At 38.2% G+C, this 23604-nt stretch overlaps 1 protein-coding gene across 3 annotated transcripts; it reads left to right on the forward strand.

The window, feature by feature from the left end:
• The first annotated feature begins 793 nt into the window (after positions 1–793).
• On the forward strand, positions 794–22143 carry CFLAR (CASP8 and FADD like apoptosis regulator). 3 transcript variants are annotated; one of them, XM_062001988.1, is made up of 11 exons: positions 797–903; positions 3937–4073; positions 8496–8927; positions 9743–9848; positions 10751–10886; positions 11067–11164; positions 12229–12280; positions 12997–13046; positions 14156–14234; positions 18531–19044; positions 19984–22143. In XM_062001988.1, exons 3-11 carry the CDS (start codon positions 8632–8634, stop codon positions 20120–20122), a joined length of 1470 nt encoding a protein of 489 aa, XP_061857972.1. In that variant the 5' UTR covers positions 797–903; positions 3937–4073; positions 8496–8631; the 3' UTR covers positions 20123–22143. The 3 variants fall into 3 exon arrangements, with proteins under 3 accessions (XP_061857970.1, XP_061857972.1, XP_061857971.1); XM_062001986.1 differs by lacking the exon at positions 3937–4073 and having other exon boundaries at positions 794–903; XM_062001987.1 differs by lacking the exons at positions 797–903; positions 3937–4073 and adding an exon at positions 5625–8267.
• Positions 22144–23604: the final 1461 nt, after the last annotated feature.

Raw genomic sequence — 23604 nt, forward strand, 5'->3', positions numbered from 1 at the left:
TTTACACCAAGGGAATCGCAACACCACATTTACAGGGACAAAGCATTTCTTAAAATTTACTGAAGATTATACAATGGAAAGTGTACAACTCTCACACACCTGTACATTATCCTTGCTGTGATGAACTCCGAGCAATAGAGCAAGACATGAACCTAGTATGGGCTTACTGCTGTATGAACTCCTGTCGAAACACACACCCATGTTTACCCCAACTGCTCACAGAAAAACTGTTACTCCTGAACAGCTACTGGTGCCAATCCAAAGCTGCCTTGTCTGTCCTCACACCAGCAGCAAGCATAAAAAGCATAGTCCCATAAAAGCCTATACACGTAACTAAGTTAAGACCATCCTACCGCCTAGCCCTTCTCCCCACGGCGCCGCCAATATGCCTGGTCGTCAGGAGCCATTTTGTGTGTAACCGATACCCACAGACTGCGCCGGCGGCAGACCGCGCGCGCTGGACCTTGCGCCACAGCCCCGCCGCCATCTTGTGGTACCTGTGCAGATTTGTTTGTGCAGCTCCGAGTTTAATTTCCTGAGGTAGACTATTAATCAAAAAGAAAAATATAATCCTTCCGTCGCCTCGCCCCAAACCCCTAACGGCTAGACTCACGATAAAAATCGTGCGGACTAGTGAATGTGGCTCGGTAGAGGTATAACAATGGTAAGGCGACTAAAGCCAACTCCCTCACCCCGACCAGCGTCGCTGCTTCCGAGTAGCAGCTGTTTAGGCCGCTCCGGCCTGTAGTAGAGGTACTTGTCTCTTCCTCCTGTGAAAAACAAGTGGTAGTTGAAGCCACGCCCGGTGCCGGGGGGCGCGTTGCTAGGCCAGTACCGCCCTCCCTGCTTCTAATGCGGGACCTGGCCCCACAGCTGTAGATGAGACCTCCCCGGCGCGTTTGGGTGCGTTATACTTTTCCTTCTTCCTCACACTTGTTTCCCCACCCAATATCTTCAGTTATATACTCTAATACACCATGTGCCGCGATCGGAACCTTTTCGCTGTCCTGGCGCGGTCCTCCCCGCAGGCGGGCTGAGCCGGGTGCGGACCGCCCGGCTCGAGTGGGGCCTGAGCCTGACTTTGCTCGTTGGGAGAAACGAAACCTGACGCTGCCTAGACGTCTGAAACTTTTTTTACGGACGGAATTTCCACTAGCTTCATTTTCCAAGTGTGATTTAAAATGACGTAGCTAGAAAGTTACATGGAAATCTGTGTAAACTCCGTACGGTAAAACCAATTTTAGTTTGTGGTTTGGGTTTTTCTTATTAGTAGGACTGAGATGTTGAACTAGTCCATCTCTAAGTAGAAATAGCGTGGTCGCTACTAGTTTACACAGAGAACAAATTCAGTAAGCCTAATACAATTATGAGAAAATGTGAAAGTTACTGCAGGATTTCCTTGTTTTCCCTAAGTATCATACCAGATCATCATTACTCTAATTGTAGACCATGTTTAGAGTGTGAAGTGTTTCCCTGCTTCTTTGGAAGGAACTACCCTCTTAACGTGAAGCCTGATATGCAGATTTGCTGTTAATAGGGGGACATTTGTCGTTGTATTGATGATAACATCGTTATTTGTATATCGTGCAGCATTTGTGTTACAATTGTGGGTTTTGTGCATGATATTATACAGCAAAGAGCAAAATTGCTTGAGACTTGTACATACATACCAGCCTGCACTTATTAATGCCAGCAGGGAGCTACGGTAGTCTTGTGTGGTTTTGTGTTTGAAGTTTTAGTATGTTTTTATTTCCTACTCCTTGTGGGGGAGAAAAAAAAAAAGAAAAAACACCTAATTTTGGCTATATTCTGTATGGAGTGGGAGCAGTGTGAAATAGCTCAAAAATAGGAGTACAATTAAATTTATTAGTTTCATAGAAGCTAATGAACATACGGTTGTTTTTCTACCTTTGTAGTATGGAATGGAAATTATTTGTGGTCTGAGGAGTAAATATGCTTGCTAATATTCTCAGTTGTTTACCTTAAAAAGTTCTTCTTGTGAACCTTGTTTACAGTGTAATAGCCAGGGTGAAAAGACAGTGCAGACTGAGACAAATATGTCTATGACAAGAGTCTATGACAGTGCAGTGTGTGGGAAATTCATCAGCTTTCAAATCTTACACTTTGTTCGGGAAAGTCTGGAAGTTAGTTAAACCCAGAAGCCTGTTTTTAGGTGCACTTTGGTGATATCTCTTTGAGAAGTGTTTTTTCTCAGACCTCTTTTGGGGACAAGAAGACAGATGAGTCACCCTAGAATCAGTGATTTTCTTACCAGAGACCTTGACATTATTTCCCTTACTCTCTAAAAATTTGGAGTGATAGTGAGCTAACCTGAGCACAGAAAACTCTCCCCTCATCAGTCATTTTTCTTCAGGGTGCCAGTGTTGTTCTTTGCCTAATGTGCAGTGACCGAAATACTCGCTTCATTTCTGTGCAGAGATGGGTGCTAGGTGATAATTCCACAAAGCTAGCTAGCACACCTGGATACTGTTAAGCAGCATATTTATAGCATTGAGGATATGTGAAATTCCTACCTTCTATAAGTACACTCCCACTTTATAGCTACTGGATGATTTCTTGCACACCTTGATTTAAAGGTACAGTGTATTTTAAATCTATTATGCAGTCAGTAGGGGTCTTTACTTGGAGGCGGGCAGCTTCAATACTGGAGGTGTGGTTTTCACATAATAAGGAGCTAAGTCAGAATAAATGTTAGGACTTCAGTTTTTGTGGTATCTCTGAGCACATGACCAGGGGAGATTTTCTTCTTCCTCCACTCAAAGTTCCTTTATCTCTTTAATGTACAAGACTCTGCCATCTTCTTGCATACTTGAGTTTATTACCTCATCTCAAAGCCTTGTCTTGTGGAATGTTTTTTTTGTTTTAATCTTTAACCCTTTATCACCAGGGGTTTTCCTGGTTCTTCAAATATAGAAGGAAAAGAGATTGTTGTTGCTGTTTGAGTCTATGCCTGCCCCCTTCACTCACTCAGCCTCCCCTAATGTTACAGATGTGATATTGCAGTATCTTTTTATCTGTCGGTGGTGGTGATGGTATTAGACATCAGCAATTTGGAATGATTCTGTATTTCTTTTAAATCAGGAATGTAAAAGAGAATGTGTAGTACTTTACATTTCTTTTTCGAGCCATCTTCCTGCTTCATAAGCTATGCGTTGAAATCATTAGTACATGAAACATTGAACTGAAGAGGAAAATCTTGAGTGTTTTCTTGCAGCAACACTGTCAAATTTCACATGCACATGAACACACAAACTATTGCAGCAGCTTCATCTCTGATGGGTATGGACACCTTTCTTTTCTCTTAGGAAGATAAGCTGGTTTTCCTCTCTGGTACTCTCTTTTTGTAAAAAATTTACATTCAATAACTGCTCTCATTGCAGAGCCCAGGTAATCTAAACTGAAAGACAGGCTGCTGGATTTTATGTTGTCATTGCTTTTCTCTTTTTCTCTAATTGTTGCAGCTATGATAACTGTGCCTGTGACATTTGCAAAAGTGATCATATCAGATGGCAGGGTGAAGCATGATGCTTTTCACCTCTCATGCCGAAGTAGGTCTGGCTCAGATGTATGCAGATGGAATAGTTTGGGCTCACCCTAGTAGTGTGACATTCCTGCCATCAACATATGGTGACATGTATTTTGGATGCAAAGTTATAAACCAGTTTAGTTTATACTAAACACTTACTTCATGTTGCCCTTACTCATTCCCCACTGAGAACTCTGGGGAATCAATGTTAGTGACAAATCTCTATATGCACCCAGTTGGTTTTCATTTGGAGCATCATTCTTGGTTCACTGGACCAGTGGAGTGATAGACAATGCATGATCCTGGGTAATTTGTAATTGTTTTTCTCTGCATTAAAATTATGAAGTAGCCCCCAGCAGTAATTTGTGCTGTTGATACTTGTCCGACAGAAGACAAAATGATGTAGTCAACTTTGTCTGTGAACCATCATTGGAAAATACTGGATGGAAACCAGTATCTGGATCTATGATTTGGCGATGGTCAAATACCAGTCTTCCAGTGTTCTTGCGTTCAGACTGTCATATAGGTAAGAGAGTTTCAGCACTGGAGGTACTGATCATCTTTTTATAATGAGCATGTGATTTATCTTATGTAAAGGAAGTTCACAAAAATAAATAATTAAATGTGTTTTCAAAAGGCAGATTATTTTTGAGGTAAAAATAATTTTTCACGTCTGAAATTTTAACTCTGTAGCAAATACTTCCCTACCATGCACACCTCCACTGCTCTTTTTTAAACTATTTTAAACTATTAACTATTTTTAAAAAAATATTAGTTAAAAATCAACTAGAACAGTTTTAAAATAAAAGAAGTTCATCTAAGATTTCTGAAAATGGCCCAAAGTTCTTAAATTCTTGTCTCTCTTTAGAGTGAGTCATAAATATTACTTTCTCAAGCTCTTTAGAAAGTCCTAGATGTATATACCTGGGAAATGCTTCCGTATGAGAGTGTTTTGTGCCTCCTTGACTGCATGGTCATGAAAACAAGTCTTTATCTTTCTGTAGAATTCTCACAAGTCTTTGATGCTCAATTGAAAATAAGAAGTTAGCAATAAATAAGCTTTTCCTCTGATAGAAAACTGCAGAATACATTCCAGTGCATAAGGCATTCCTCTGCTTATCAGAGGCTTGAAGATTTTCCCGCCCTGCCCTTCTACTCCAGCTATACAAGTGATAGCATCAGAGGTCCATATGTGAAATACAAAGCTTTGAAAGTAAAAATATTTTGCCTATCCAGTTTGGTTTTATTGGAAACAAAACTTTTCAGGGTGCTATATTAAAAATACTGTGATCCCGTGTAGTTGAAAGGCACAGCTTCTACTGATATTTTGTTTCTGTTTGTGAGATTTTTTTTTTTTTTGCTGTTTGCACTGTTTAGGGTTAAATGTTGTTGCACTCCTTAGAGCAAACCTTTCTCAGTAGTTCCTTATGGTGTGGTGTGATGGGGAAAACAGTGTTTGTGCCTCTCCCTTCTGAGTTCTGAAGATTAAAAGTGAAGCAGGGGGGAGAGATGTTGCTTTTTTTCTGGTTGTGTGCTGTAGCAGGAATGCTGTAATTGTGTGTTTTCTCTAGGTATTTAGCACAGTCTGGTGGTTCTCATGGGCTAAGCAGAGTGTCTGGCTATAACAGGACTGCAACCGCAGTTGAAAATGAGCTGAAGTGGCCTCAGTGCTGCTTTGAGGACTCTGCATCCACATTATTTCTCATTTACACTGTATGGAAGTGGAGTACTTCAGCTGAGTAATGCTTGGGTCTTCTAATGTGGTGGGTTTATGATATTTTACAGCTTGCCTGTGCTGCCCTTCCTTACCTTCCCCTTCAGTTTTGCTTCTGAAGGTGGGACCGTGGGGTCATAGCAGCCACTTGTGTTATAATCGCCCTAGTGAATCACACATGAACAAGATGAACAGTGCTTTCTTTTTTTTTTTTTAACATACTGCCAAATTACTTTTGTGACTGTCAGCAACAGCTTTGGAATTGCAAAACCATTGCAGTCTTTGACTATATAGCTGATTAGGGTAGATACAGAAAGAGAAGACTTTGCCCTATGAACTTGAATTCGATGTGGGCAGTGGAACCCAATCCATGGGTTTACTCCAATCCAAATCTTACTTCCTTTCTGAGGAAAGTCAGTGGATGTACAGAGTTCATTGTCATTTAAACAACATTGGCATTAAACCCATCTACAAGTTTTTTTTCCTTTTATCTCACCTCCTTAATGAATTATAATCATAGAGTTGTTACAGCTGGAAAAGACCTTTAAGATCATCAAGTCCTTATTATGGGAGAATACAGATTATTTTCATAGAATCACTATGGTTGGAAAAGATCTTTAAGATCGAGCCCAACCACTAACCTCACACTGCCAGGCCCATCACTAAACTAAACCATATCCCTCAGCATCTCGTCTATGCATCTTTTGAATATCTCTAGGAATGGTGACTCCACCACCTCCCTGGGCAGCCCCTTCCAATGCTTAATAACCCTCTTATTGAAAAAGTTCTTCATAATGTCTGTTCTAAACCAGCCTGGGCACAACTTGAACCTATTTCCTTGTGTCCTATCATTCGTTAATGGAGAGAAGAGATCAACCCCTGTCTCACTACAACTCCCCTTCAGGTAGTTGTAGAGAGTGATCATGTCTCCTCTCAGTCTCTAGGCTAAATATCACCAACTCACTCAGCCGCTCCTGTTTTTTAGACCCTTCACCAGCTTTGTTGCCTGTCTCTGGACGTGTTCCAACACCTCAAGGTCTACCTTGTAGTGAGGGGCCCAGAACTGGACAATGTGTCCGAGGTGTGGCCTCACCAGTGCTAAGTACAAGGGGACAACCATCTCCTTGCCAGGATCCAGGCCAGGATGCTATTGGCCTTCTTGGCCACCTGGGCACACTACTGGCTTGTATTTAGCCGGCTGTCAATTAACCCCCATGTCTTTTTCTGCAAGACAGCTCTCAAGCCCCTCTGTCCCAAGCCTGTAGCGCTGCCTGGGGTTGTTGTGGGCCAAGTGCAGGACCTGGCACTTGGCCTTGTTGAACCTCATGCAATTGGCCTCAGCCCATTGCTCCAGCCTGTCTAGGTCCATCTGAAGGGCTTTCCTACCCCCAAACAGGTCCACGCACCCGCCCAGCTTGGTGTCATTGAGGTGCAAATTTACTGAGGATGCGCTTGATCCCCTCGTCCAGGTGATTGATAAGTTGTTATACAAAACAGGCCCCAGCACCAAGTCCTGGGGAACACCACTGCCAACTGATTTTTACTCCATTCACTATGACGCTCTAAGCTTGGCCATCCAGCCAGTTTTCCACCCATCTCAGAGTAGGTCCATCCAAGCCATGAGCAGCTATTTTCTCCAGGAGGATACTGTAGAGACTATGTCAAAGGTCCTGCTGAAATCTAGGAAGACCACAACCACAGCCTTTCCCTCATTGACTAGGTGGGTCATCTTGTCGTAGAAGGAGATGAGATTGGTCTAACAGGACCTGCCCTTCATAAAGCCATATTGGCTATGCCTGAACCCTTGGTTATCCTATATGTGCCTCAGGATTGCTCTCAGGATGAGCTGTTCCATAACCTTTCCTGGCACTGAGGTCGGTCTGAAAGGACTGTAGTTCCCAAGATGCTCCTTCTGACCCTTCTTGTAGATAAGGTTCACATTATCCATTCTCCAGTCCTCTGGGATCTCCCTGGTGAGACAGGGCTGCTGGTGGATGATGGAGAGTGGTTTGGTGAGCACTTCCACCAGCTTCCTTAGAACCTTTGGGTGGATTCCATCCAGCACCATCAACTTGGGGCATGGACACTAAGACCTTATTGATTGCAGCTTACAACATGTGTAAAGAAACGCTGAAAATATTATCCATGTGCTTTCAGTGTATTGACTTTTGCTTTTCAGAATGGTTTAAACAAAAGTATACAGTGCTGTGACTGAACTCCTTTTAAGGGCTAAGATTTGTCTTCAGGTTGCTCATTTTGCCTTTCTCCGTATGGTTTATGGGGATCAGAGAAGGTTAGATAGAATTTCCATAGTTGGTGGCAACGAAAATTGAGCATAGCACCCTACTTATTTTGTTAATCACAAGGATGGGGTTTTTTCTAGGTTTGAATTTTTGTTTCAGTTTTAAGTATGGTAAAATGTGAATGTCACATGAAGAAAAAAGCAGTCTATGGCTCAGCTATATCTTCAGAGTTAACCAGTTTACGTACTTAAGGTCGGAATTTTTTCTTTGTGTGGTTTTTTGAGCCTGGAGGGGGTGTATGTGTGTGTGTGTTGGGGGGGAATCGTTAAAATCCCAGTAACTCATTCAGATTGGAATCACTTAAGATTATGCTCATAAGTAAGGAAATCCATACAGTCCTGAGTTCATAGGTAATTATTTTTTTAAAATATTATATATTGTCATTATTTCATTTAAGGGAAAGTATGTTCCTCATAGTAGTGGATTTACACTGGGGAAGGGAGTAGGGATGTTAATTCTTTTGTTTACGCTGTGTGGTAAGACAACCTCTTACCTCCGAAAACTGTTCTTGAAAAAGGCCTTGAGACTTTTAGGGCAGAAAAGTTGATGGTAAGCAGGGAAGTTGAGAGTTGCTGGGGGATCAGTCAGAACTTTGTAAAATGCTGTGGAACTTGAGTCTTATTTCCAGAAACTCTTGAAATACCACTCATCATCAAGCTGATGACTTGTTTCACTTCCTATGGAATTTCCAGACTGTTTTAAGGTAATCTTTTTAAAATAAGAACTTCCTTTTTTTTTTTTTTTGGTGTGATTAGTATGACCTACCAAGTACTTTTTGTTCTGTAATGAAAAGCTGGGAGAACCCCTTGAGAACAGGAGATCTGTGTAGACTACATTGGTGTTTTAGTTATAAGTTAAATACATCACATAGGAGAGTTAACTCTGAATTGCTGTGGCACATCACTGATTACCTCTTAATTCTTTCCCACAGAACTGCTTATGTAAAAATGCACCTAGTTAAGAATGAACACCAGAGAAGTGCTGTGGTAGACATGAGCTCCATGTCATGTTGGCTTCCTGTTTAAAAAACAGTAGGCTGGCAATTTTAAAGGGACAGCGACAAAGTGATGACTAGGTGCCAAGTGCCAGCTGCTCTTATTCACCAGATTGAACAAGAACTGGATAAAGAAGAAGAAGAAATGATGGTTTTCCTGTGCCGAGACCTTGCTTCTGATTTGGTCACTGCTGACCTTAGAGAGCTCTTGATGGCTCTGAATGAGAGGGAGAAATTGTCTTTTCTCGGTTTATCTGAGCTCTTGTACAGAGTTAAGAGATTTGACTTGCTGAGGAGGATCCTGAAGACTGAGAAAGCAACAGTGGAAGCTAACCTTGCCAGGAGTTGCAGACTTTTGCCTGATTACAGGTAATATATCTTTCAGATGTTAAGGCTACTCTATTTTGTTCAAAATGTGTGTGGGCTGTTTTGGGGAAGGTGAGGTGGTGTTTTTTGTTTCTTTTTAAAATAGGTCTTGAAGGTAAAGGAAAAGCAGAAAAGGGTTATCTAGAGTTACAGTAAAGATGACATGTCAAGTTTAGTCCCTAAAATAAGCCTTGGGGGTACCTTCTTACAAGTCATGGCATTAGAAGGATCTATCTTTAAGGGGTTTGTGTGTGTTAATAAACCAGTGATGTTGGTACAGTTCTAGATTAGCAGATAGAAACAATATTTTAGAGGAACATCATTAGTTACTTTCTTTTCTTATTTGCTTTGGGCACATTAGCCTTGTGGTATAGCTTTCCTCAGGGGACCTGGCTCTTAGTGCTCTTTACTCTTTAGTTTTAAGAGGTTTAAATTAAGAAGTTCCAGTTTTTTCCTTGAGAGACTTCAGGAAGAAATACGTGTACTCTTGTGTTAGCTTCTCACTGAAATAAAAAGCCTGTAACTAGTAGGTAAAAAAGATATTTTCTCTTGTCTTATTCACTTCATCTCTATTGAAATATTAAGGGGACCTCTGTTTTCCTAACAGTGCCTATGGTACCGTTTGTCTTAGTAACATGGGTGCTAATTAACAAGAGTAGATATTTTGTAATTGAACGTTGGAGCAGGGTAAGCTTTTTTCCTTTTGTTTGTTTTGGAATGGTACATTAAGACTGGAACATGAGAGAAGTTGGGTAGTGGGGCAAGGGAGGTATCTTACTGAAAGCTAATCTTTTAGAGATGTCTCAACTTTATTTCAGGGTGCTAATGGTAGAGATTAATGAAAGTCTGGAAAAAGAAGAAGTGGGTTCTCTTGTTTTTCTACTCAGAGATTATGCACCTCGTATGAAAATGGCAAAAGATAAGGTATGCCTTTCTGCTGGTCAGCTCCTCTGGAACAATGAGAGATTAAAGCAAAAAGGAAAGTAGTTAGACAGCAAGGGGTAGTGAGTCAGGAGAAGAAGTGGAGGAGGCGGAGTAGCTTCTATGGGTTTTGTTTGTTTGTTTTTAATTCAAGTAAAGAAGCATAAGAAAAAGAAGGGAGCAGTGAAGACCTGTAGTGAATGAACCTCACAGGCAGAAGGCATTTAAAAAAAATCTTTCGAAGGCATTTAAAAAAAATCTTTTGTCATTACTACTGATCTGGAAGCTCATGGATGAAGGATCTCAAACCAATAATCATATTAAATGTATCTTGAATTACAAGGTCACTTTTTGTGTGACACTCTGCTTCATTTTGAAAAGAACAGTTTTATTTTAAGTGTGTGTTTCTCTCTGTGTTTGCATTCTGAATATTTGGTTTAAATGTCTGAGAAAGCAGAGATTCAGTAGAGAACATTCCAAAAACTTGACCACTGCACATACAACACCGAAGATTTCTATATTTGAGGTTTTTTCTTTTTCTGTCTTTAATCAAGGAAGGAGAGAGGTCCTGCAAATTCCCTGACATTTTTCTTACCTCTTGTTTTGTGGCATGTGAGGTGACATTCCAAGTATCTCTCTTTGTAGCAACAAGGAAATGCAAACCTATTTCCCTAACAACTTTTGTTTTTAAGAATGTTGCTTTCTAGTTTCCATTAGTCTTATGATAATACCAAGAATTGTTATATCTTCCAGATAATTTTTGAAGTGTTTCAGAAGGTATCGTCCCTAATTCTGGAATATACAACCTTTATGGCCTCCCCACATTGTTTCCTGGGTTGCTTTGTTATTTGCTGATAGAAAACAAATTACTGATGTGCCAGTTTAGTTTTCTGTTGTTATTCTAGAGTTTTCTGGCTCTTGTGATTCACCTGGAGAAACTAAATTTGGTGGCTCCTAATCAACTGGATTTGATAGAACGTTGTTTTAGAAATATTCACAGGAAAGACCTGATAAGGAAGATTCAGAAGTACAAACATGAAAGTAAGATTCTTTTTTTTTTTTTGCACTGATTACACTTGATAGCAAGGATTAGATATACTCTTACTGAAGATAAAATTATGAGTTACAAGTCAGAGTATCTGCAGGCTTCACAAATTTGGGCATTTAAAACAGCTGATACATCATGGTGTATTTCTCTGTGTGTTTCTGTTAAATTTTCAGCTTTAGTGTCCTCCGTTCATTCTCAGCCAGTATATGTAAATGCACTTCAGGCATCTCTCCCTAATCTCAGTCTGATTGACCCTCCTTATAATTCAGGGGTAAGTATGCAGTAATTTGGACAGATCTTTTATTTCTAATATTGCCAGACATTGAAAGGGGATTCTTCTCTGCAGAACCTAAGGAATGAGATATTTCTAGTAGCCAAAATATTACTTGACTTCTTTCTCTTATTCCTGATATCTGTTTGGTTTAGGGTCTGCTTTAAATCTTCTGATTGAGAAAGATCCTCTTTAAAGAGCTGCTGTAAATATTTTTTATTAGTTGAACATGTAAAACCTGTACTTGATGATTTCTTCTATTAATCTGGGGAGTGGAGAGTTTTGCTTTGGCTGTTCTTTGCAAAACAGATTATTCTTTGAATTGCTGGTCTTTGTGGGGAAAATTACTTCTTCACTTTCAAAGCTAAAGGCTTTTTAAGGAGAGCTTTTCATTTTTTTTTTGGTGGTTTTAGTCTCATGTTAATGAAGATAACTCAGTATGTGAAGTCATCAAATCCTATTGCATGTGGTATTCTTTATGTTTTGGGTTAGGTCTGATTGTAATAGTGTGTTCTATGTAGTAATAATAATCTACTTAAAGTCTCTGGCTTTGGTAAATTAATTTGATTGTTTCTATCATTTGTTCAGTAAGTATATATGTGTAAATCTTACATGCAAGACACCAGTGATGCAATTTATTTTGCTAACAAAGCCACTACAGCTTTATTTTCCAGACTATTAAAGGAAAAGATTGCCTTTCCATTTTATGATAATATTGTTTAAATTTTCTTTCTAATTCAGTGAAAGTTCCTCCCTTCTGCTCTATAGGAAACAAAATTCACATCTTCAGAGGTTTTTTATTTGCTTTACTACATTAGGGCAGAAGTTTTCCTTCACTGTTAATGACAAGCTGATATTTTCCTTTTCTGAAGAGGAATGATTTGGGATTTTTTTTGTTTGTTTGAGGTTTTGGTAGGAGTTTTTTTACTTGTTATTTTGTAATTCTTATTATCTGAGAGATGTAGATCTAAGATACGTGATCATTCTATTGTGTTATAGTTTGGAGCACATGATTGCTAATTCTTGAAAGAGAGAGGAAAAATATATATTTTTCTTCATTTTAGATACAGAATGTGAACAAAGAAAAATCACAAAATCAACAAAGTCTTATTCTGGGTAAGAGCATTTTATCTGAGTTTTTATCATCTAAAAGGCCAAACAATTAATTTAACTTTATCAGAAGGACTATTGTTCAATAGTTGTGTTTATGGCTAATCCAGTTGACACCACCAGGAATATTTAGTACCTCTGAAAACTGAGCCTCACCTTGTTTTTTTGCTCATCTGTTTGCTTTTCTTGTGCTACTGGACCTTAAAACTTTAACTGTCACAACTTTTTAAGAAAATAGATAGTTTATTTCTAAAAACCATGGAAAAGATTGACTAGCCAGCTCTGGTGCCTGTGTAGTGCAACTGTGCCCATTAAATCTTGAGTTGGAAGTTTTAATGTAAATTTAATGATGAGCTCTCCACTAGGATAGCTGGGAAGTTGTCCAGGGAGGACCAGGTTCTTACCACGTGTGTTGTGTTTTTTCAAACTACCTCTCAAATATAGTGATTTTTAAAAGAGTAGTTGGCTGAATTCTCTCAGTGTAGGAATGTTGGTTGGTCTGTTTATTCTAGTCACAGGCAATGTAGAAATGCAACCCAAGTAACATTTTAGAGGTGAAATTTTTGTGGTTTTTTAACTTCAGTAGCATACATAGAAAGTAAGAGGTCCAGATGAGTGAGAACTTGACTGATCTAGATAAGTTCCTCTTTAACTGATTTGGTATTAAAGAAGTGTCGGGGGTGCCAATATACTGAGATTACTTTTGTGTGTTTTAACTGCAGCAGAACCAGTCCACATGTCCATTCAGGAAACAGGATCAGTGTCACATAAGGTATGTGCTTATGCATATGTATGGATGTAAATATAATAAAAACTTCTGCAGATATTTACCTTAGTTTTCTTTAATTTTGAGATTTCCTTCAATTGCATGTAAACAGAACAACATGTACGTCCATATTTTCTTTGGCCATAAGCAGGTTCTGTGAATTTCTTTTGCAGAATATTTTTTTAATAGAAGATATTTGCTGCTACTCTTAAAGCTGCAGTGTGCAAAATGCCTAGGTCAAAACCTGTTGGAAGTCAGACCTCTTGTCATCTGCATTAGAAATCGGAGGGCTTCTTTGCATGCAGTAAATTGTGTTCTCTCCTTGCCCCTTGCTCTCCAGGTGGAAGACAGATGTGCTTTGGGTATTAAGAATGGAACTACCACTATTTCACTAGTTCTCTTATAGGCCAGGAAACAGGGAGTTTGCCTATAGAAAATTAAATGTAGTATTTTTAAAGTGGAGAGGAATTGTGATAGAGTCATTATGGGAACATTTGGGAACATAGAGGTAGTTTCACTAAATAAGGAAAAAGTGTTCTGATGAGCAGTGCTTGCTTGTATACCTGAAGAACGTAAAACTCCTCTACATTTATTGTTTCAGCAATGTGAATCTTACAGCTCCCAACACCTCAGTAGCAGTTCCACTTTAGGAAATTAATTTGGAAGTACTGTCCATTGCTCTCATAGTCTAGGTCTTTAAAAAGCCTCTCCACCCCTTACAGCTGCACCTTTTGTTTGTTTGTTTGTTTGATTTGGATATTTGGGGGGTTTTTTTGAGTTTGTGTTTTTTTTTAACATTTGAAGATCTGTCCAGAATTACAGTTGAGTCTCAAACTTGTTTCTCTCACTTCTGCTACATTCTTAGTCTTTGTTTAAGGATCATTAGGGTAATAAGATTGCATAACACAGGGATACCTGGAAATGGAGGGGAATTATTAGTCCATGTCTTCTGATTTTTTGTTTTTTACTACATCCTAGTAAATAGACTTTGGCTAGCTACTTTAGGGAAAAACAACAGAATGTAATTGAATAGATGTGAGGTGGTTAAATTTGAGAGAAGAATCAAATTTGTAGTGTGACATACTAACTTGGTATTTGTCCTTTACTTTCTTCAGGTGTTTGATGATCAGTACAGAATGCAAAGTCAGCCTTTAGGAATATGCCTGATAATAGACTGTATTGGCAATGACACGGGTAAGTCTCTGGAATTTGAAGTTCCTTATCTTGTTAATTTTGGATTATTAGAAAAATTATTGTTTTAAGAAAATGATATACATTTGCCAGCCAGAGTAGGATAATGTTGTCTGAGTTAGCTAGTCTACGAATTCTAGTAAGTCTTCTAAAGGAGAGTTGGAAGGCCCAACTGAGGTTAAAGACAACTGTCCTGACTACTGCAAATAATGTTTCATTGGGGTTTTTTTGTGCAGAATCTCTGAATGAAAGAACTTTTAAGAGGACAGACTGAATTTTGGGAGGGAGAAAAAGGATGTTCAGAGACCAAGAGAATAGTTAAGCTACAGTCATACTGCGGGTTATTGGCAGAGATGGTAAAGATAGTGTTTCCCACCAGTTAACACCAACATTGTTGCAGATTCAAAGTGTAGTCATATTAGATACCACAAATTTTGAATAGCTGAAGGCGAATGACCCTGTATTGATAATACACCCATGCTTCTTGTACAGTTTAACTGAAACTGTCACCATAGCTTTATAGGGGAATAAATTTTCTTCCTTATCTCTTGGTTTGATTTAAAAAAACCCAACAAAACACACTCCTCAGTTTGCATGTAGAATTTTAGATAGTCAATGCTATGGTTAAAATGTGAGGTTTTTCTGGTTGCCATTGTGGAATCTAAAAATTAGGTTCTTGCATAAGCAAAAAAACACTCATTCTCTAATCATTGTAATGTGTGAGGCTATAAATAAAAATGAAGAGGGTACTTTCAGTCAGTTCTGTAATAGACTAGGAGGTGTAGAGGGAGAAGAGGAATTGTGCGCACAGCTTTTCTCTTTCTCAGAACTAATGAACTAGCAAATGGACAAAATTACAGTTATTGATGTAGTTGAAGAGCAGAGGATGCAGAGCACAGACACAGAATGTAAATTTCTTACGTTTGCTTGTCAATAGTATTTTAGGTAACATAAAACAAGACACTTCTTTGCCATCATGGTAACAGAAACTAGACATTATTCACAATACTGCCCTGCATAGGGAAGAGGAACAGGGAAGGTGCTCAACTCAGTTACGTGCAACTGGGAAGCGTCCTTGAGATCCGGTTTTAGTTTGTCCTACCAAGTTTATCAATGACCTCTGGACAAAAAAAAACCCCAAAAAACCAACAAAAACCAAACTACCAAAACCAAAGATACAGCTGCTAAATATAGAAATGCAATTGTTCAATCTAAAGCATTTCTTTGCCTTTAAAAAAAAAAAAAAAAAAAAAGGTAGAAATCTGACTTTGCTGCAAGGGGAAAATAAAGACAACATGCCAAGGACTGAAAGATGAGAGAAGGTGGAGAGGGGGCGGCTCTTGGGATCAAACATTCCACTCTATCCTATTGCCTGCTTCTTTACTTTCTTGTTCTTTATTTCTTGGTTGCTTTAGAGGTCAAACAACCCTTTTGATGCAAGAAACTTACTATGCAGCTATAATCTATATGGTTGTATTATAGTCTGCTCCAGTACTAAAATAAATTCCTTCTTATTTGGAGCTCGCTTTCTTAAAAGGAAGTGAAAAAAGGATTGTTAGAGAAATTTCAGTGTGGAGAGCTAAAGGAAACAAAGTGTGAAAATATCCTTGTTTACAAAAAACCTTTAAATTTCATTGTCTCTAATGGGATATGAGCATGTTCTGATTTGATTTATTGAACAAGATTGTTTTCCTAGGCCAGGTGTGAACTTTTTATATGAGAACGTAAGTATAAAACCAGGTAAGGCACATACACAGGAGAAAACAGGAAGTAAAAAAGGAATGGCTGTGTTAGTTCGTAGTCACAGATACGTAAATTTAGATCTACTCTTCCTTAGAAGGCACAGGTCTTTTGCACAGGCAATATACTATACAGATCCTTTTGTCATAGTAATTACTACTAAATACAAAGATATTCACAAATGAAAAAAAAGAAATCAATACATATTCTCTTCATAAACTCATACGGTCATTTCAGTACTTGTACAGAACAGGAAGTGTAAATGTGATAGAGGAAGTCTGCTGTCTGGAAAGGACAAGCACCTGCAAATTATGATTCTTGTGCCCAAACCATCCAGAGCAGCTCTTAAGTGTGCCTCAGTCTCCATGCATATTGGTGTTGGATGCAGAAGCAATTAAACCATGTGTATATGTCAAATGTTTGATGTCACTAGTGCATCATCAGCATTTTAATACAATAGAAAGCAAAAGACTTTCACTGAAATGCATTACTGTGATAGTGAGATTCAGGAGAGACTCTACACATGGCATTGCTTAAAGGAGTTTGTTACAAAGGCATTCATTACTCTCCAGAGTTGTTGTGCCACACAACTTCTGAAAATACCAAAGACAGAGGGCAGTGAGAGCATTAGGAATTGTATCTGTGGGGTGCATTACAGTCTGTGGCCATCCCAAGATTTAATATGAAGAAGCTGAAAGAATCCTTGTAATAAAGGATTACAACAATTGAAAATCCCAGTGTAAGCAATATGAATTTATCAGATGCTGGTAAAATTCAAGCTGAAATGCATCCTGCTGTTTTGTAAATAGTGGCTTTTGACTTTTCCATTTGGAAGCTGATTTTCATCCTTTGTAGACAATCAAGAGGGAAACAGAATAATTTTTTATGTAGAGTGGAAATGCTCGGAAGTCAGAGAAGGTCTGTTGGGAGATGATTACTGTTTAAGAAACTGTTATTTTCTGATCTCAGGTCGCAGCATGTACTGTCTTGCCTTGAAGTAAAATTCCTGTATCCAAAGCTTACCATGTATGATTTCTGATTGATTGTTAAACTAAGGTATCAGCTCTAAGTTAGTGTGGTTTAATTTTTTTTTTATTGTGCCACAATTGTGTGTATGGTCTGAGGTGACATCAGGTTTTGTATCTGTTTGTCTGTATGTACATGCTTGTGAGGTAAGTAAATGATAGGAAAAGTGCTCTCATTGCCATAACTCATTTTGTGTGGTTACTGCTGCTCTCTAATGGATGAAACTCTTTATCAAGTATGTTACTGCGGGACAGAAGTAATGCTGAATCTTCCACCTGAGTTTTGAAAGCATGTTTTATTGCTTGAAATAGAGGGGATTTTCCTTTCTTTTTTTTTTTTTTTTTTAAAGGCTGGAAAATTTTAGAATTATTTTACCAAAGTTAATCAAACTTAACTGAACTGAAACTATTTATCATCTTGCTATGGTATGGTTTGATTTTTCTATTTTGCTGGGGGAATTTACAAGTTCTGTTCCCTGTTTTCACTATGGACCTTTTGTGGAGAACAGTGTGGTAGTACAACTCCTGCTTGCTGCCAGTTACATCTGAAGTAACCACTGCTAATTAGACAGCGATAAACTTTTGAAGTCAAGAAGTAGTCTAGCTTCCTGTGCCTAAGTCATTTTATATAAACATGGCACTTGATATTTTCTATTATATCAGAAACTGTGCATGGGCAATGTGTATGTGGTTTATATTAAAGATACCATGCTACAGGTTTGAGTCAGTAGTAGCCTGTGGTTCTCTGAATGCTTCAATTCCTGTGGTTTTTAACCACCATGTATCTGATTTTGCTGCCATATTAACAAACATCCAAAGTAGTTATTCGGAGCATAGCACATTTTTCTGCAGCACATTTAAAATAAATAGAGTTGAATTTTGATTTTTGGCCATCTACAGTTTTAATTTTTAACACATTTGTGAAAGGATTCCTTTTTCAGCTTTTTCCCCTGAAAATGTCCAATGTCCATTCTTGACCTGGAACTCATCACTTAAAGTCCATTTAAGAAGCATAATAAGAAGCATAAATGTCTGCAGCAGGTTCCTTTTTGACTGATGAAAGAGAGCCTCTGTGTTTCCTAGGCAGTTCTATATATCTGTAATAATCTTTCAGAGTAACTTTGAGAAGTTAAAAAAAAAAAGTGAAACAGGCTTCCCATCTAGATTGCTGCTTACTGTTTCAAGAAAGTTCTGTGTGAAGCATTTTCTAATATTTTTCTCTTGCCTGATACTTTTTAAGTCCTAGGAACTTGGGATATTGTCTCTGAATGAAGGCATGGAAGTATCTGTGGAGTTTGGAACAGGTCACATGCCAAATAGTGTCTTTGCTATCATGAAGTACGTGACTCCTATTAAAGACCACATGCATATAGCACTATAAGTACGTAACGTACTGTGATCAGCATCAAGTACTCTCTATTTTTTTAATTATTGTGATGAAATAAGCATCTTATTTCCAATAGTAAAATACTGTAATTGTTAGTTGAGATTGAGCCTCAATGTGCTGTGACTTAATTACATCTTGTTTTTTCAGATGTGTTGGAAGAGACCTTCAGAGGCTTAGGCTATGATGTTCGTTGTCACAGACATTTAAGTATGAACACTATGAACCAAACACTGCTTGAAGTTGCAAGATTGGAAAACCACAGAAATTGTGACAGCTTCATTTGCATATTGATCAGCCGTGGAAACCCTCAAAGCATCTTCTGTACAGACCATACTTTTTCTGGATTTCCTTTGGAACAAATAAAGAAATACTTCACAGCAGACTCATGTCCTGAACTCCGAGGAAAACCAAAGCTGTTTTTCATTCAAAGCTACATTGTGCCAGAGAATGAGCAAGAATGTACTAGTCTGTTAGAAATTGATGGGAATGATGAGAACAACATTGCTAACACAAAAATCCCTTGGAGAGTGAGTATTCCCCAAGTAGCAGACATCTTTTGGAGTCACTGCAAGGTGGATGCATCCGCACTAGAAAAATCTACAAGTTCATCCTCATGTTATCTGCGTTGTCTGGCTGACCTACTCCGCAATCCTCATAAAAGGTACATTAAAAAAGGAGAAAGAAAATAACCTTTTTCCTGTGACAGTCCTTTGTCCTAGAGAAAAAGAAACCTTAAGTTTCATTCTGTCTGATCCTGAAAAATGTCTTCATGCTGAGTCATAGGTTAAAAGACAAGCATAGCTGATTCTGGAATGGTAGCACAGGAAGGCAGTCTAGTGTAGAAGTGAAATTTCTGATTCTGGAGAGTAAAATTCAAGTGTGTTATGGCACTGGGACTTGCAGAGTGAGAAGGGAAGAACCTGTCCTGCATAATGTAAGTGCTTTAGACAGGATTAGAAAGCTTCCTTCTCCAGTGTAGCAAGGTACACACAAGGCTTCTGTCAAATTAAGAATTGCCTTTTATAATTAAGAAGGGCTTTGCTTGCAAATATATATCAGTGACCAAATTTGGGGAAAAGGCAGTTGAGAGGGAAGGAATTTTTCCTTTATTTAGATCTAATTAATCCTCTGCTCAGGGAGCCGCTAGGTTGCCAATTTGTAATCTTAAATTTAAACTGGCAGAAAACTTTAGTCTTTTTAAAGGGGTTATCAAAAGGAATCTGAGCAAAAATCTTATATATGGATATATAACTTACCAACAAAGGTTTTCTTTGTACAACTTGTCCTCTAGGGAGATAACAAATGTTTTTCAAGGTAGTTGCAAAGTTAATGTTTAGTATCTCTTTGCAGACCCTAAAACCTTGTAATGAAATCACAGATCATTATGGCAACACTAGTATCACAACAGTGATTTGAGTTATAACAGATACTCTCAAATATGCATATTTAGCCTTGGGTTTTAGGGGTGTAACCTGTGCAATAGACACTGAAATTTGAAACTTTCTCCTTGCTGAGTCTAAAGTTGTCTTCTTTCTTGTACATTCTTAAATGGTGTCTTGCTTCTTTCTCTAACAGAAAGCTTTTACTTTTGTTCATGCAGGAAACTCTCTATATTAGATATCCATACAGAACTGAACAGAAGAATCTATGAATGGAATAAGACCACTGACCCAAGCCAACAATACTCACTGCTGCTCCAGCACACCCTGAGGAAGAAACTTTTTCTTTCTCCCACCTAAATGCTGTTGGAAAGGACATGTCTGAAATGGCTAACAAGAAACACTTAACTCCAGTTTCACACATACCTTTATTTTATGCATTGTTATTACATGTATATCTGAAGTGCCCATGGCTTCCAAACCCAGGGAGTTAGAAGCATTTTGATGTGTTAAGGCACTAAATTTTATATTTTAATAGAGAAGCCACTGAAAGCTTGGATGAGAGCAACAGCTATCATATAGTACTGCAACAGGTATTACAGCCAAGTATGAGAGGTAGACGGGGGGAAGGAGCTCTAAACTGTACAGCTGTTGGTTTTTCCAGCGAGTTTTTTTTTATTTCATTGGTGTTTTTTTAGCATACCTATTAGCAGTGCACCGATCTAGGTTCTTCTGTTGATGCTTAAAATAAATACAAACAAGTGCAAACCACTGAAATTCACTGGTTACTGGCTGCTTTCCTCAGCACCTAATAATGGAAAATGTGTCAGGAAAGAATGCCTGTCCAGCATCACTAGTTCTTCATTAACGACTTCTGGCTTGTGTGTTTCCAGACTAGCAGAACAGTGGGAGGAGAGAGATTATCTTTTAAATAATTTAGATTCCATCTGCCTGCTGCATGAGAAGTTAATGGTTCACCCAGAACATGTCTTCCATGCAAGCAGAAAGGAGAGGGGGTTTTGCTAGTGCAGGAGATGGTACTTCCTTGAGCAAATATATTGCAAAAAGGGCGGGGGGGGTGGGTGGGGGTGGTAGTGTAACTGCATTTGATTTGATCAAATAGCAGATGTGCTTACATAAAAAAAGCATAAACAATGTTTTTGATTGTAGATGAAGTCTAATGGGCAGCTACCCTATTGATACTGTACATTGTATACTATCAGTATACATTAGTATATTGATAATAATTAAGAGGGTTTGGACAGTAAACTTAGTGTCTTAGCAGTGATTTTTTTTTAATTCTTTGATATTATGTTGTACTTCTCAAGTGTTGGTTTCTCTATTTTTTTAAACCAGACTTCTTCAGTTTTATTCAGAAAAAACAAATATGAAGAGGAGAAAACCACTTAGCAAATGTTACCTTATAGTCTTCATCCCTATAAAACAATGATTAAAATATATATTTATTTATATTAGTGTACCATTTTGTATCATATATAAAGTACGTTTTATATAATTGTGATTAAATCTTCAGGTTTTTTTAACTTTGTATTAAGTTTTCTTTGTATGTTAACTCTAGAAAGTTACATACAGTTGTGATGAGGAGAAATTTTTTTACAGTCTAGAAAAATAATTCACCTGTATTGGAAGCCTACACATTCCATACTTCTCTTTCCACTTCTTAAGCTATAATGTCCTCATTAATAAAAGTATCTGAGATATCCTTAATATTTTCATGTAAAACTGTGGTCATGTAAGTTGTGTTACTGTAATTTCACATAGGCCTAGGCATATGAGGAAAATAATTTTTTTCTAAATTCAGAAGTTCTTTAAAAGCTTGTTCTCCATGAGTGTTAAAGTAGAAACACTAAATCCAATTCCATGATGTTACAGATGTGAAAATAAACACGTAGTAGCAGGACAGGGGACAGATCTTCCTTTCAGTTTTCTTTTTTTCTGACAAAGGGTTTATTGGTCCTGTTCTTAAACTAGTACCACGTTGCTTCTGGCTTTAAAAATACTTGGTATCTTAAACCTTTTCATATGTAATCCACACACTCAAGTAGAGAACTTACTGCATCGCATCAGTGGAGGGTTCTGTATTATATGTGAGAGGTAATCAAAATAGCATTAATTTCTAACCTTGAATATTTTAATAACTGACTGTCTTACAATAGAATAAAGCACAAGTATGATTTTGGAACTACTGTGCTCATGTGTCATAGGATAAGAGAAGGACGGAAAATGGCAGATTTGTAATCTTCCAAGACGCTTCCTGTAGTGTCTGGTAAATAAAGTAAATTGTGAAACAAATACATTTTCTGTTGTAGAAATAAGATGTGATTCCATCATATATGTCTATGTGATGTTAATAAATGTGATTTCTTTCACAAATTAACTTCACTTTTTCCCATTTCACTTACTAGCTTTTGCATGTGATGAGCACTTCTGGTGCCATATAGACAACCAAAAACAGGGAGAGTGGAACCAAGAGGAGGCAGAGCTGACGGAAAGAAATAGAAAAAAAATCAAGCACGAACAAGAAGGGGAATGGTAGGGAGAACCAAGAGAAGAACAACAAGGAAAAAAAAACACTTGGAGGGATACGTACAGTATCAAAATTGGAAGGAGAAAGAAGAGAATGGGAAAAGAGGGAGAATGGAAGTAAGAATAATAGTAGCTCCATGCTTACAGGATCTAATGATGTGGTGGGTTTTCATGGGTTACTTGTTCTGGGGGTTTTTGAGTGATGCTAAATACTAAAAATATTAGCAATAGAATATATTCTGTTTCTGATAGTTTTGTGACAATGTAGGTTTGGTTTGGGGTGTACAAGTGTACATGTTCTTCACTGTAGTGCATGACATAGAGCAGTTCCCCCTGCCCTTCCCTATTTTAGCAGCAACCATATGGCATGCTACAGCAAACATTACTGGCATGAAACTAGAAGCACTTTGCCAGACTGAGTGCTTAACAATGAAAAGACAGAAGTCTGGGTAAAAAGGCCTGTAGTTTGTGGTTCACTTTCAGATCACAGCTATAAGTAATTGAGCATAGGTAAAACAACTTAATAAAAGCTGACTTTAGGGCAGAGCCAGCTGAGGATCATTAGTGTGGTGACATCCTCCCGAGCAGGGACACTTGATACTGCCAGCCTTCTGGATTGCAATCACATTATCTGCATTGTTATTGCTCTTGTTACCATTAAGCTCATAAAAGCTTTTATACATGACTATTTGAATAAAGCTAGATCTCTTAGATCTAACATGGCAAGCATTAATGAGCATGTAGATGCTTAATACATACGTTTATAATACTGATGTCTGATTGGCTTATCTTCCTACTGGAGCCCAGTGGGTACTTTTATCTTCTTTTCACAAACATTACTCTGTGATCATGTGTCTGGTATCATGTGTATATTTCCTTTGAACACTTGGGAGGATTATGGGTATTCTTGGGAGGATGTCTTGACCCTCAGTAGATTCTTAAACCATAGCAGCACTTGTTCTGTAAGCATTCATCTAAGCAATATTTATTACCTCTTTCAAGTGCAGTATGCAGGCACGCAGGGCCTCAAGTGACATCAAGTTCTATGTGTAGTGCAGATAAGAGTCGTTAAATATACCAGACTTCCATTTGGCAGCCAAAGGAATACGTTCAGGGTGTTCGTACAGGAACAAAATGTGACATTGGTGAAATTTCATGGTCATGAACTGAAAAAGAAAGTTCTTGTACTTCTCTGTGTGCTGTATATATGGAAGAGGGACAAGAGAACTGGCAGAATATAGATGATGCCTTTCAGTGGTTCAGAAGGTATACCTGTGAGACAGGAGATTCTCTGG

This window comes from Colius striatus, chromosome 9 (assembly GCF_028858725.1).
Source record: "Colius striatus isolate bColStr4 chromosome 9, bColStr4.1.hap1, whole genome shotgun sequence".
Taxonomy (NCBI): domain Eukaryota; kingdom Metazoa; phylum Chordata; class Aves; order Coliiformes; family Coliidae; genus Colius; species Colius striatus.